Here is a 16,020-nt window from a genome sequence, read left to right as displayed (position 1 = left end):
TTCATCACCTGCTGTATGTTGTGGTCAGGGGTGGTGACATTTCTGTCCCAGGTCATAATGCACCAGATTGTCAGTGAGCTCTCCAGTGTGCCTCCATGTGAAGTGTTGAGGATCCTGATAAGGTCAACCATCTTCTACTGAGGCTGCATAAAATACCTAGTGGGAGAAAAATGTATTGTGTTCAGGCCTGTAATATTCAGTCAGTTTGCGGAAACACACACTTCTTCTTCACAATTAACAACAGTTGACCAGGTGAAAGAGTTTTATTGTTGGGCTCGAACTTACCTCCCTACTGTGAGTTGAAGTGCTCTATTCATAGGGTTGGGCCCTCCTGAGGCCTACATGCCCCAAGGGTCACTTACGTGCTTCTAAAGACTATGCTGAACAATAATGCACTATAACTGCACTGTTACAGACTTAATTCACAAATCTTGAAAGACGGCACATTACCATTTTTCTAAATTATAAGCATGGAGTGCAGTGATGATCAAACTACTGAAACAAGTTATTTTGAAAATAAGCCCAAGTCCACATCAATAGCTCATTCAGAGCAATGCATACGAATAGTTCCTCTTATGGTAGTACAGTAAAACCAAAATGTTATGTGATTATAACAACATTGCTTTTTAAAACCCACTTAAGCAGTTTTCATGAAGATTCTCATTCACCAGTGTTTTCTTGTTTGTGATTTGTTCTTAAGAACAGAATCTATGCAAACTCAAAAGCACAAAGATTTTAGAACCTCTCTCACAAACAAAGTCAAGAAAAATGATAAGATATTGGTGAATGAGGCCAGATGCTATTTAAACAAACTGTGTCAAACATACTTTCAATATGATCTTAAATCTTTGACCTTATATTTAAGTCAAGATGACTGGACTATAATCGTAAAGACGTTACACTGCTCATCCGAGGGACTTTGTCAGCTCAAATGTTAGATCATTCCCTGGCATTTCTACCTTTGCGGTTGTTTACAAATGTGATGTCATGATGCCTGTTAAGGTCACTGACCTGACTGACTATAATCCTTCAGAGAGACATTGGCAAAAAAAAGCTAATTTACTTCCCCTTAGTTTGGTGTCTGAAGTTTGTTTTGTTGCACTGGAGCTACAAGGGTAACACAACTAACACATAATGGAAAACATACTTCTTTAAATTGCTGATGCACTGATTTTCTGACATCTCAGGCATGGCAAAGAGGTCAGAACTGCATTCCTCAAAGCTTTTTCACTCCCTCAAACTCCACAAGGACTGCAGACATGACAAATATCAAAGGATTTCACTTTGATTTTGGAAACTTGTGTATGCCTGGGGCAAAGGAGATACGGTGGACCTCCTGGCGGGGGTTTCATGCGGATTCTATCCCAACATGTACCGTCCCAGCGTCAAGATGAGGACGCAGCTGTCCAATAACATCTCTCATTTCCTGTTTGCCAAGAACCTCGACCCCTGCCTTAGACCGAAACACAGTTTCAAATAACTAAAATATGAGTCTATGTTTGTGTTAAGGCTGTTTTTTAGGCAGTTTTTCAGAACCTGTTTTATTGTCGTTTTATTAAGGCACAGTTGGACGATGAGTACGCCTAAATGAACATATAGGCGATTCAGTTCATGAGACTTTACTGTTAGTATGGTTATTGTGGGTACAGATTGCATGAACTTTGAATCTTTACAGTTCTATGAGGGTTAAAAACCAAAGCCAGTGTTGACTAATGGAAGTGGGTGCAAATAGGGTCTGGTCCACCTCATACAACCGTATTTTAAATTATTTTAATACTATTTTGCTTGCATCTTTGAAGAAAAGAAGAGACATTGCAGATGCACAAGAATAACAAAAAAAAATAAAAAAATCACAATCTTATGGAATTGAGAGGGTTCAGTCTTTTGAGAATTACCTGCAAAATCCATTTTCAAAGATATTTTAGAGATGTAAGAAAGATGTCCGGACCATACCGGAGTTTCTATGTTTGAACAGCGTCCATTTTCCTGGTGCTTTGAGGACGTGATGGAGTCTTCTGGGCTCCATCCAACGTCAAACACCTGCTTTAACTTTTAAACTTATAAACATCTAAAGTTTTTTTAATTCACAAAAAAATAGGCTCATTGAGTCAAATCAGATGTCGACAAATAGGATGAGAATCTGGAAACCAGAAGGCAATCGCAACCTCAATCCTCAATCCAATCCTCAATCCAGGATTAAGATCACTGCCTCCTGGTATGGTCCTCTCATGGCAGTCAAGGAGGGTCAGCTCAGACTGAGAAAGTTCAGCTCAGGTATTTGACCACCAAGAACATGATGACGCAGGTGATGAGCATGCCGGTTATCATGATGAACTTATCCTGTGTCGCTCTCTTCTCGATTAGACGCATCACTGTGTTGGACAGCCCCAACATGTTCGCCACATCCAGCATCTTCTTATGGGTACCCTGCCACACAAAGAGGGAGACGTAGCTTAGTGAAGGTTATGTTTGAGAAAAAAGAACCTGGCCTGGATGGACAGGAATAACTGATAACTGCAATAACTTTACACTGAAGAGCTGAATTAATAACCCCTACAAGTGTCATTTTAGTCTGTGGACTTATTTGAGTCAACAGGTGATGGATTTGCGGCTTGATTTAGCAGTGAGTGGTGAAAATGCCCACTACCAGCGATATAACCAGCATACAGGCCCAGATATATGCTGCCTGTAAAAAGTTTGGGGGGCACCTCACCTTTTTTGAACTTGTCTGAGTAATGTTTGATTTTCATTGGTACCTTTTAATAACTGTGTAATAAACTGCTACAAAAAACTGTCTTTGCTAATTGACTAATATTTTCACAATAATAGTGCTTTGGCGATATTTCCAAGCTAAGGCGTTCCACAGTTGTTCTTCCAGTTTTCATTTTTTACAGAGGAAAAAGGCAAGATTTAAATAGCTTACAATTCAGTTTGCTGTTTTAAAGGCAAGGCAGGTTTATTTCATACACTGCTGTCCTTTAAAGTGCTTTACAAATGAGAAAATAAAGAGCTGTTTAAAATGAAAGTTAAGGAGAACAGAAAAACATGATTAAAACAGATTAAAACAATAGATTTAAAAGAGAAAATTATTAAAGTAAAAATCCAATTAGAAATTAAATTAGGATATAACTGCTGTTACAGAGAAGAAGGGATAGAAATGCTAACAGTGCTTTTAAACTGAGCTGAAAGCTGCTCAAAAGAAGAAAACACGACTATGAAAGCATGTACAGCTTGCAAGAATAATCTGAATATTCGGGTACTCGTTTATTATGTTGGTGATCATTTCTCTATTTAGTTTTCTGAAGCTTCTGTTTTTTTTAAGCCACAAAAACCGTAGCCTGAACTAGAACAGATTTCATGATCAAAGGCCTATAACTAGAACAGTGACTGATAATACAGAGATTTTTTTAATAGAGCTAGTTCAATGTCATTTCAGCTCATTTCCCCCTTCACTGCTGCACACTAAGAAACATCCTTCAAATTATGTTTAATTCTGAAATAAATATCAAAGTTTTAAAGGATGGTTTTGTGAATGAGTATTCGGGTACACATTCAGAAATATGAATGCCAGCCCTGAAAGCATGGCTTATTTATTAAAGAACATTTTGAAATGACTGATATTTTATATCTACATTTAAACTAATTAACAACATATACATCAGTGTTCCTGAAGGTTCAAGTTTTTCAAACACGTACTACAAAAGCACTCTCAATGACAGCACACACAAAGTGATAGCGACAGAAGCATCAAAGCAGAGCTTCAAAAGGAGTTCGCACACTCCTCCCTGGAAACAGAGGATCACTGTCTCACCACTGTATGTGGTGAAACTACCTCATGCACAGGATTTGAACACGTACAGTTCTGCTTCCTCTTCATACCTCACTGACCACCAGGAGTGTTCTTAGGTGAGGACAACTATGTCTGTGTCTTCAACTTTTATAATATCAAACCTTCCTACTAAACCTGGACACTAATTAAAATTACTAAAATTACTGGACAGTAATTTTAGGCAAATGATTATTGTCCACAGTATTATTGCCATAAACAATATTATTGTGATGCAAAATCAGTTATGCATTACTACACATGATCAATACAGAACCTTTATCTTGCATTGTCTCTGATGCTTAACTTAATTTCCAAATAATCACCAACTAGGCTGGCTTCTATTATTACTGAATCATTTATAATGTTAACTATATTCTGCACAGCCTGCATCTAACACTGTACATCTATCGGTTCCCTGCATTTGTGTTAATCAAAATACTGCCCATTGTATTGACGCCCTTCTTCTAGACACACTCCTCCATCTAACTCTCAACCAGAGAGCAGCTCTCAGTATCTCAGTTTTATTTGCACATTCACTAGAATTCTTTGCCGGACTGAAAATCTATGTTATGATCTTTCCAAGTGGCTTTCAAATTGTAAGTTGTGGCTTTTCAAAGTGTAGTTAATGGTAGTTAAAGTGTAGTTGGTGATGTTCTGTTTGTACAGCCTATAATCATTTCTACTGTATGCATTTTAGAACTGACCACAGATTAGAACCATTGTTCAAAAGAATTGGTTAAAGCTGCACTAGGTAACATTTTGTGACCTCTCTGGTGGAAATAAGTAATTGCAGGCAACATGTGGAAAAACATTTTGTAACGTGGGTTGTTCTTTGGACCCCCTCCCTGAGCAGATGAATCTGATGATTGCAAGCATGTGTTCAAAGAGCACATACGAGTGAGTCATATACTACTGTATAATTGTATAGTGTGCTGGACCTGCTTTTTGAGCCTGTGCATGTGACATTAATACGTAAAGACGTTTGTTGTGGTCCTAAAAACTCTATTTCTTTCGGTTTTTACAAAACAATTTTCTGTAGAGCTGCTTTAAATAATGGTAAAGCAGCAGAATTGGCACTTAAATATCAATATCAGCCCGAGACTACTTCCTACTTTAACAAGTTACGCATGCAAATATGTTTGTAAATGCATCAGTCATGAATACATCTTAAAGTGCCCATATCCTACATTTTTCTTGTAATGTATTTTTTGTTAGAGGTACATTTATGATGTTTGTGTGGTTTTAAATACCAAAAACAGTCACAATTCATTTTCTCAAGACCATTTTTCAGTCTCTCTTTATTCCTTTGAATGAGGCTGTTTTTATTACTGTGCCTTCAAAAAGGACTTATTATGCTTTTCTGTTTTTCCCTTTACATCAGTGTGTTATGTAGCTTTTTGTAAAAGTAAACGGTCTGCAAAGTTAAAGAACCCAAAGTACATGGCAGGGAGTAACTCTGTTCCACAGAAACCAGCTTAGCTGCCTGAAATGCCTTGTTGGAATTCCAGCCTTATTCCTTTGTTACAGTGTGACACAATCTCGCAACACAATCCTTAGTGCCCGCCTACCAGCAAGCTTGGCACACCCTCACACAACACAGAGCAACTACTGGAGGTTGGGAAGAGTTTATGCAGTTTTGTAACCATATTGAGAAAACGCTGTGTTCTGCATTGTGAGGTTAAATCTAATTTGTGTGCTGTGGAAAATGTAGAACAACAAAGAAGTCAGTGGATGAAATCTGTGTTGAAATCCAGTAACGGAAATCTAAGAGATCAGAGTATGCTGTTCTCTTTCAACATTTGTTTGGTATCTCACTATGGGAAACGCCACAATCAAACTGCAAATGCTGTGCAGAGGACTAACTACTGTGAAACTAACATGCACGTTACGTAGTTATGAGAGTGAATAACTGAAGTGTGGTTTTATGCTTGTTGCACACACGCATGCAAAAGAAATTCACCTTGAGTGTGCCCCTCTGGTCACGGAGGCCGTTGAGGATGCTGGAGCCAGAACCAAGCAGATCATCCATTCCTCTGTGAGCGCTCTGCAGGCTGGAGTTGAACTGAAGCGTGTCATCTATGGGGATAGAAGTGTCTGCGTCCTACACACAATGAGGAAAGAGTCAACAAAAAAAGGACACTGTTTTTAAAATTTAGACAGTCCACCTATATGATAAGTAGACCTAATAAAATAAACAATGCAGAAACAAGTGTCTAATGTAGTGGCCAGTGAGTGTATGTGATGTTTATTTTAACTCACTAACCCTGCAGATAACTGAGCGGTGATGTATTGTGTTGTTGTGGGACAGGTAGTCTTGGATGTTCTCGAGATGCTAATGCTCTTCCTTGATACAGCGTGTTAGAACATTATGAGCGTACATAAAGTATGTATACGCAAGTATATAAATCACTTAAAACCACAAGTGTGATCTTTGGGATGGGGATAAAATCTGCTCCACTAGCAAGTTCTTTCGTCTTTTATGGTGCAATAAAGTGGTAGACACCATATCGCCCCCTACACTTCCTCTAATGTACTGCAATCATATGATCGTTATAGAGAATTACAGAACACTCTTTTTGTGTGTGATAACTAACCAACTTTGTCAACTACTTGTTGCAGCCCTTGTGTGTATGTGTGTGTGTGTACTGACGTTGGTGGTAAAACTGCGGCTCATCAGCTCTTCCCTCTCCCTCTCCTGAGCCTCGCGAGCATAGCGTCTGTGCTGGAAGTTCCTCAAGGCTGTCTGTAGATGCTGCACGTCATACTTCAGCTGGTCTACTCGCCTGCGGGCAGATGGAGAACAAAACAGTGTGACTTCCTGTGTGACATCTCAGCCAGCTACAAACCTTGCAAAAGATAACTGAAAGCATTCATTTACGGCTCAATTATAGGTTTGTGTTTGAGTTGAGAAGCTCACATTTGTCAAACAATTACACAAAGTTTCTTCACAGACTTCGGTGTATAAAAGTGTTGCACTGAATATCTGGGCTGACAAACGTAACTGATAATTAATGCCTTTTTGTTGCTGGTCCTAATATTAACCTAATATTCACTGAAGTGCACACTATAATGCAGATGTGTCCAAACCTTCTGTCTTGGGGGGCCAATGTGCAATGTTTGCGGTGGATCGAGGGCCATCTACAAATAAAGATGCTACGTAGGTTTCGGATCAAGTAATTTTATACCACTACATTACAGTTTGTTTTTTAAATTATTAAAAAATGCAATTTTAAAATAAAAAATATGAACGTATCAAGTATTCAGAATAAAGCAAAAATGTTTTGTTCTCTCATTGGGTGAGGGGGACGGGGTTAGAGAAACTTTCTAGAGGGCCAAATCAAATATCGTCAAGGCTAACTTTGGGCAGTCCTGCTGTTCTCTTAGGAAACTGTAAAAAAAGGTTCACACCTCTCAAGATGTCTTTGTTTTGCTTGTGTTTGTCTATACATGAACTGACTTTCATTATGCAGCATCAGAGCTTGACTATACAGGCATCTGTGTGCATATGATCACAAATGAACCAGCAAATTATTGGCTGTAATTACTGTCTGCAATTCCAACACCAGACCAAAAGCGATAGCATTTACTGGGCTTCTGAGTGGTATGACCATCTAAGTATTGATTTGATCCTTCTCAATGCCACAGCCAGCCAATGGACAAGTAGCTTTAAGAAGTTTGGTCTGGTCTGGTCAGATTTCAGAAGCTAAGCGGGGATCAGCCTGGTCAGGGACTGGACGAGAGACCCACTGGGATTCCCAGGCACTATGCGCTTTCCAGCTACACTTTTTACTTTGAAATTCATCTTTGAATACGTCCTAAAGTTTCTTGGGCAAAAATTGTTTGAACTGAACCAAGAATCTCAGTCCTCTGATGTGTCTCAGTGGTATGCAGCATCCTGTGAGAGCATGTGAGTAGTTTCAGGTGTGTGTCTGTACATTTGTGCGACATCTCAGGTGCGTTAGCCTCAGGTCTGTTTTTATAGTGTCGCACTCTGGCTTTGGCAAACGGGTAATGATGTGACCTCATTCGGAAAGTTTCCAAATGGTCGAGGTGCCACAGGGAGCCTACATCAAATGAGCTCAACAGGTGCCACCACACACCTACATTAAATGAGCTCAACAATAATTAAATCATTACAGCCCATCATCTATACAAATAAAGAGCCACTGTGATTACACGCTGCACGATAGCAGGATCTATGCCACAGTCAGTCTGCCACAGTCTGCATCCCTGAAATTCCAAACAAAGCACGTGTGGAAACAGTGATCTGCACCTTAAACTGGAATGCACTTAGTATAGGCTAAATATTTGTGGGTTTTGTGGGCGAAATGTTTAGGTATGAGCTTTTTACTACAGTCATGAAGTGCACACTTCAGGTACATTAAAAGGGAATTCCAATCAGAGTAGTCTTACTGATGTGAAATGGTTAACTGTAGAGAAACCTAGTGACTCAGAGTTCTTTACAGTGGTGGTGATGTCACTGTCTACAGCGCAAATATAGCCAATTACTTTTACTATTGTTGACAATGGTAAAATGATAAACCTGAAGAAAAACTTTCTACTAAATTCCTCACGATGTCCTGCATGTAACTCTAAGTCGGGAATGGATTAAAAATGACATTTTCAGCCAAAAGCTGATTACGCCAGGTATCATATTCATAACTATTTCATGTAATAACTTTCTGTGAGGGAGCTTTAAACGTCTGGTTTATGCTGACAATCCTGACTTGGTTATTTTCTCTAGAATAGATCATTTTACAACAAACCTGAATTACTTTGTTTATATCTTTCCAATTTAATTAGGGCAAAACTTTGAAAAAACAAAAGAATTACCCTTTATGAAGGAACCTAAAATCTGAATGGGCTTAATACAATCAGCACTGATCATTAAATATGCCTTAATCTGATGTCGATTGTTCAGATGGGATCAAGACATCGCGAGTAACTAACAGTTCTAAACGGATCATAGGATGCTATGAGTGTGGCTGCTTCAGTGGAACTCACAGTTTGGCGTTTTGACGTCGACTGGGCGGCTCCTTGCTGGCCAGGATCTCAAGCCGTTCCAGGTGAGTAAAGATCTGTTCAATTCTGGCCTGCAATTCATTTTCTAGCACTGTGAAAAATGCACAAAAAAACACTACAATGGTCAAAAAAAAATCCACACATTCCATTATATTATTACTACAATACAATGTGCATAAAATGTATACAATACTCACAAAAACAGACGCTGGAAACAATCAGGGTTATAAAAACACATCAGTTTATCATTAATGTGGCTTTTTAACTGCATTAAAAATTAAAATTCTAAAATTCTAATAATATTCATTAATGTATGCACCCATTTCAGGGCCAAAATAAAATGAATAGGCTACTTTTGGATAACATTACAAAAAAGCTGGAGTATTGTTTTGTTTTTTTTTAAATGCAAAGTACCTTGTGAACCTGTGGCTGCTTGCATAAAACATTAAGTTTTTACATCAAGTTAAATGTCTAAAGATGAATTTAAAGCTATAAGCAGTCAAAAACTGATGTGCTGAAACTCGTGTCACATTTTTTTTTTCCAATTTCCTTGAAGACATTTTCTGCAGTTCAGTTAAGGCCAAAATTCACTTAAGATGCTTATACAAGTGATCACTGGCTTCTAACTAACTGACTATCAAACTGAGAACCTGACTAACTCACTCATGTTTAGCAGGCTAATATTCTCCACAAGGGGCGCTCAAGCAGGTTTTGACGTCATAAGCTTGGTGCTTCACATCAGTGAACGCTGTGGCCTCCAGGCAACAAACTGTACCAAAATAATCAAATGGTACTGAGCCTTAGTCTTGAGATCTTGTGATGCACTGAATATTTTCTTAAATAATTATTATCGAATGTAATCAAATCGTCAGAGATTTACACCCCTAGCTGAGAAAGGTGAATTTGCGCAGGCAGTGAGGCAGAGCAGACAGCTCCACCCTTTCTGGGTGTCCGTGGCTGATTGTAGATCAGGATATGAGCTGTTTCCTGGGAGAGGACCTGAAGCTGGTGGGAAACATTATCAGAACTTTATAGAAGCACGCGCACACACACACACACACACACACACACACACACACACACACACACACACACACACACACAGCTTGTCCAGTTCCCCACCCACCACAATGTTCTTCACACACACACACACACACAATGCATCCTCTCAGTCTCTGACATCACATAACGTCATCAGCATAGACTGGCGACTGCCGGGCTGAGACCATTATCTGTCCGAACGTAGCCATTACTACATCCCCCCGCCAAAACACAGACGCATACGCAGTACTGACCAAAAATGAGAGACCAAAAGTTGTCTATTTCATTTCCAGTCAAAACAGCCTTTAAGTACAAGTCATTCACTTTTCAGCCTCAGGAAAAAGACAGAAAACATTTTTAACAGATAAAGACACAGAAACCTCAACAACAAAATATAATATCAAAATTTTCAGTACTTAGTGGATCCACTCTTTACCTTTATTACTGCTTCTGTTATTTTCAGGAGACTTGCTTTCAGTTTTTCAAAGAAACCTGCAGGGATATTTTTACACACAAAGTTCAGTCTTAAAAGTTGGTTGCATTTTGTAACGATCAAATCAGAACCCAGGACCTTCTTGCTGTGAGGCAACAGAGCTACTCACTGCCGCGAAAGTGGAACTTAATTTCACTCAAAGATGAAAGCTTTTAGTGCTATTTAACTGGTGACAGTTCTGGTGGTCTAGCAGGTCTTGCACAGTTGTTAGGAGTCCCATTATGTATGATCCTTTATTCATTCACTTCAGTTTTGGAATTTTTTTTTACATATCTTCCTTTTTTCTTTTCCCTTCCTTATGCATGTTGATTATTATATATCATATCTCCAATAATATCACGATACTTTAACAGGTTTTCAAGATTCACTGTCATATTTTTTCCTAATATTTGATTTGTTGGAAAAGTAGCATCACATTTAAAAACTACCATCAAAAACTATGAATACAACGATTTGAATGAATTTCACATAGTGCGCCACACTAAATCCAGTTAAACAGAGATAATTATGCTCTTTTTGTAGTCAAACATGCATTTGGAAAATGCTGCCAAGTACTGATGACATCCATAATATCAGAAATGCATATTGTAACATACTGTCATGTAATTTTTCACAATAACAATAAGTGTTGCCATATTGTCCGTCCCTAATATCACATCAGAAATATCTTCTTTAATTATTTTAGATGCATATTCGCAATGCATTTAAGGTAGGTTTGGGCAGCTGCTTCTGTGAATTTTAGTATCTGTTTGAAGAAGAACATGATGTCAGTGACTCCCAGCTTTAGTTGGAAGGACACAGCTGTAAATGATTGGTTTTAAGACTGGAAGGACGAAAGAGTTAAAGTGGGAGTAAGTGCAGAAAAATAAAGAGTGGACAAATTAATTACTGATATATGTAATTAATATTTAGTGTTGGATGCTTCTGTGTAATTTCCTTTTAAATATATGTATTCTACTTTTTTCCCTGAGGCTAAAAAAATGAATAACTTAATGCTTAATGGCCATTTAACTGGAAACCAGTTAGATGAAAGAGTAACTATTACACCCTACTGTATATCACTTCCAACTCAGTTTACCACGTATCCTCTTCCTATCCTTTCTTTGCTCACTCCCATCAAAACATTCACTCTCTCTCCTCTCCATCTGGCCTCTCCCTGCCCTTCCTTCCAGGGCACCAAGCTGGCCCAACACAATCAGCTCCACCTTCACACATACATACACATTCAGATAGCACAGTTACAAATTTTCCCACAAAAGAACCTTGGCACAGAATCCAGAGCCCATCCATGATGAACTTAATCAAGTAATAGAGCCGCAACTAACGATTATTTCTATTGTTGATTAATCTGTTGACTAATTGACTCATCAAACCATCCGCCTTCTGAGGATTCTTCTCATTTCATCATCTTCATCATTCAAAGTTCTGTGCGACAAGTGTTTAAACTTTCACAGTAAAACAAAATAACATGGGTCTTATCACCCCTAAGCTTCCCCAAGTATCTTGCAATGGGTAAGAATGATGCCATTAAAGAACTGTAAGTATTTAATTAGATTTTTTTCCATAATCAATGTGTACAAGGACTGATCGGCTTTCTGATGTGCAACAGGACTCATTGATGAGGCTCTGCAAGACGTTCTGACTACACAACAGTCCTCCAACCTTTAAAAGGCATGTTCCACACTCTGTCATCAGTGGTATTATCCTGATAAGCTGGTTCTCACAGGTTTCTAATATAGCAATGAGCCATCTGAGCGATCCAAACATTACAGTAATTTTGCCACAGTTAGGTGCTCTGCTGCAAATCTTATCAAAACAATGAAAAAATACAGTAAACAATGTGATAAATGATTCAAAGTACCACTATGTAAGTGTTTTTACTGTTAAAACTGAAAAAAAGTAGCGTTAGTAAGTCTGCAGGAAAAACAAGCTAAAATACTTTCGGTACGTGCTGCTGCACGTCACCCTGTAAAACCTGAAATAATAATTTAATGATGTGAAAGTCAGGTCGGATTTAGTGGGAGCTTTTTGGACACACATCTTTATGTATTAATGTCAGACACACAGGCTCAAAAAGATGGTCTGGATCAATGTTTAGGTCTCAAATGCAAAATCAACACTATACTGATGAAGATATGATGATAGTCATCATAGTCTTCACAGAAACTTACATGCTCAGAAGACACGCCTTTTGGACTAAGATCTCTCTGACTAATATTTCAAAACGTGTGCACATCCAGGAGTTTACAATCTGGCTCAGCCCACTATCTAAAATCAGTTTCATAATTCAGTGATGAGAATTTCTATGTAGAGAATAGAAGTTGTAGAGTCACAGTGATCAGATAGATGGGAGGGGAAAACTTACAATGCACTGACTGTCGGTCCGTTGTCTCCAGTCGTCCCATTTGGGACTGGACCTCATGGATTTGTCTGGCAATGAGAGACATACACAGTTAAAACTGGGCATTGTCTACACTGGTTTTCACTCTTGATTTTGACTGGTGTGAAACAGTTTGTATAGAGACATTTAGGCCATTTTCATGCTTGAGCTTTTTTACGGACCCAGATCTGTTTGCCCTGAGAGTTCAGTACATTTCTCTGATTTTGAAAATTGTTTTTGAGGCCAGGAACGGTCCAAAGCATTAATTCCTGAGCCTCCTAAAAATGGTAGTTTGAGATTTGTTTAAAGTGAACCCTAAAGCGGTCCACAGTATATGTGAAAGCTATCCACTGATTCAAGTACTTGCACCTAAACAAAGCCGTGACATTGAGCTCCTCCCCTAAAATAAGCCCAGAATTGGTCCTGGGCAGGGCCAAACCACTTGGCGAAAGTATCAGATTTTTCTGACCAATATTGTGATTGTGATTTATTTGTTTTTAATTCAGTTGAACTTCAACTGTCCCTCAAAGGTAACTGGTGAAGAATAAGACTCTCTTCCTTTGTAATTTCGATACAAAAGCTTTCTGTCTCAGTCGTGGGTGCGGACTCAACTATTGAAGACAAGTGTGAAAACGCCTGTAGTTAAGATCAAGATGAGGCACAGAGAATTAGAAATACAGTTCTTCACAATCACAGCTTTGTCAGTCATAACATATCACAGAAACCTGTTGGCATTCCTGCAAGATCAGTTACCCAAACACTTTCAGTTTTACTTTGTGACACTGCAGTGACAAAAAAGGAACCAGTTCATATAAACAGTGTTATTAAAGTATCTTTGGTGCTGGATCTCTACTCTATTCTACTAACTTAACACAAGCTACTATTACTGTCTGCATTAATAGCACAGACAGAGTGTTGATGTTAACAGTATTATGTGAGTGTTAAATATTTATTGTTAGTGTTAATAATGTTAATGGTACAATATTAGTGTATTATTGTCATTATACTAGGGATGCACAATTGGAATCGGCCAAGATCAGAATTGGTAAGCATGAAATCCTTTCTGTGTGGAGTTTGCATGTTCTCCCCGTGTCTGTGTGGGTTTCCTCCAGGTACGCTGGTTTCCTCCCACAGTCCAAAGACATGCAGTCAGGCTGATTGGACATGCTAAATTGTCCCTAGGTGTGAGTGTGTGTGTGTGTGAATGTATATGTCTCTGTGTCTGCCTTATGATGGACTAGTGACCTATCCAAGGTGTTTCCTGCTTCTGCCCAATGACTGCTGGGACTCCAGCCCCCCCCCCAACCCAGAAGGATTAGCAGCTTAGAAAATGTGTTTGTGTGTGTTGTAAGTTTCTGACGTAAATAAAGTGAGGCGGGTCAGTGTACTCTCACTGCGTTTGAATGCTGCTGCTACACCTGTACCAAAAAGTCATGGTATAATTATACATGACTCATTGTGCTAAACTGCCACTTACCTCTTAGTTTCGATGCAGAACTTCATTGGAATCATGTTTCTTTAAATGCACAACTGATTTTAAATTGAAAGAAAATAAAAAGTTCTGCCCATTAAAGAACAAATAATGTTATTTGTCTTATCAAGTTATCTAATAAAGAGAACTGGAAATGTAGTGTGTTCATGTAAAAAAAACAGCCACCAGCCAATCTGACTGTAAAGAAAATGGAATCGTCCATAAAACGTCATGATCAGTGCATCACTAGTTAGCACTACAACAACAGTGTTGATACTATGTGTTATTTTTTTACATGTTAATAGTATTACATTAATGTGTTACTATTAATACCATAAATTATGATGCATGTTATTGTTAATGGCATAACACTGTATTATTGTAAACTTGTGTTTATAATAATTGACAACAGTACAATACTAATGCATTACAGTAAATTGCTAATGTGTTATTGTTAATAGTATCATGTTAATGTGTTACTATTAACAGCACAATGTTAGTGTATTATTGCTGTATATAAGTTTTATTGTTAATAGTAAAATGTTAATGTCACTGATATGAGTATAGTGTTAATGTTTTACTGTTAACAGTACAATCTTGAATTATTGTTAACAGGACCATGTTAATGTACTGTTGTTAACAGTATAGTGTTAGTGTGTTACTGTTAAGTCAGTGTATGTTAGTGTAATGTTACTCTTTATAGTGTTAGTGTGTTACTGTTAAGTCAGTGTATGTTACAGTGTAATGCTACTCTACATAGTGTTAGTGTGTTACTGTTAAGTCAGTGTATGTTACAGTGTAATGCTACTCTTTATAGTGTTAGTGTGTTACTGTTAAGTCAGTGTATGTTAGTGTAATGTTACTCTTTATAGTGTTAGTGTGTTACTGTTAAGTCAGTGTATGTTACAGTGTAATGCTACTCTACATAGTGTTAGTGTGTTACTGTTAAGTCAGTGTATGTTAGTGTAATGCTACTCTTCATAGTGTTAGTGTGTTACTGTTAAGTCAGTGTATGTTAGTGTAATGCTACTCTTTATAGTGTTAGTGTGTTACTGTTAAGTCAGTGTATGTTAGTGTAATGCTACTCTTCATAGTGTTAGTGTGTTAAAGTGAAACTCTTCTCTTCTCTTTAAAGCTGTTGTTATTCAGGTTGTGACATTTCAGAGAACACATTTTTACACATAAAATACATCGCAACTACAGCTTTAAACGATAATACGAGCTGTTTTAGCGCATTAGACACTTTATAAACCTTCTGAATTCCCCACCTCCGCTAAAGCTAAAGCTAAGCGCTCAGCGTTTCCGGACCGCAGAGAGACTCACTTATTAGTCTGATGATAAAGCGTCTCCATCCTCTGTGGTGATTTAAAACGCCGCCAGACTGAGAGGAAAAGTCGGGAAGCAGCACTTTATCCTCAGACCGACCGACACGCAGCGCTTTCGCTCCAGCCACTCATCAAAACACAGCCTCCACATCAGCTCCTCGGACAGCCAACACGTCACCACAGGAAGGACCCTTGTGGGCAAAAGGCGCTCCTGCGTCTGCCTGACTAAAACAGAAGCGCGTTAAAAAGGAGTTCCGCCTGTTTTTAAAATTTCCTGCAGAATTAATTTGTTAAGATGGAAGCAAAGCTGTTCACAGTGGTTTGATGTGAAATATACCGTTCTAGAGAAACCTGGAAAATCAGAATTGTCCACCGTGGTGATGATAGGGACCTGACGTCCGAAGCGTTTAAAGGTGCAGTGTATAGGGTTTAGTGGCATCTAGCGGTGAGGTCGCAGAT

The 16,020-nt window shown here is 38.5% G+C and overlaps 1 protein-coding gene across 1 annotated transcript; it reads right to left on the bottom strand.

The window, feature by feature from the left end:
* Window positions 1-1,603: 1,603 nt before the first annotated feature.
* gosr2 (golgi SNAP receptor complex member 2) lies at window positions 1,604-15,746 on the bottom strand. The gene is made up of 6 exons (XM_036589961.1): window positions 15,560-15,746; window positions 12,751-12,815; window positions 8,834-8,942; window positions 6,480-6,612; window positions 5,790-5,930; window positions 1,604-2,427 (listed from the first exon to the last, which is right to left on the bottom strand). Exons 1-6 carry the CDS (start codon window positions 15,586-15,588, stop codon window positions 2,266-2,268), a joined length of 639 nt encoding a protein of 212 aa, XP_036445854.1. The 5' UTR covers window positions 15,589-15,746; the 3' UTR covers window positions 1,604-2,265.
* Between the last annotated feature and the right edge of the window lie 274 nt (window positions 15,747-16,020).

Source organism: Colossoma macropomum, unplaced genomic scaffold, assembly GCF_904425465.1.
Source record: "Colossoma macropomum unplaced genomic scaffold, Colossoma_macropomum, whole genome shotgun sequence".
NCBI lineage: Eukaryota > Metazoa > Chordata > Actinopteri > Characiformes > Serrasalmidae > Colossoma > Colossoma macropomum.
Note: the sequence above shows the minus strand (reverse complement) of the source record. Positions and strands in the feature narration are given on the sequence as shown.

Coding starts and splice junctions, on each gene's coding strand:
- gosr2 (XM_036589961.1), bottom strand. CDS start 15,588: ATGGAGACGCTTTATCATCAGACTAATAA. Junction 8,943..12,750: donor GGACCGACAGTCAGTGCATT/GTAAGTTTTCCC, acceptor CATTTTTCACAG/TGCTAGAAAATGAATTGCAG. Junction 6,613..8,833: donor CGACGTCAAAACGCCAAACT/GTGAGTTCCACT, acceptor ATCTGCCCGCAG/GCGAGTAGACCAGCTGAAGT.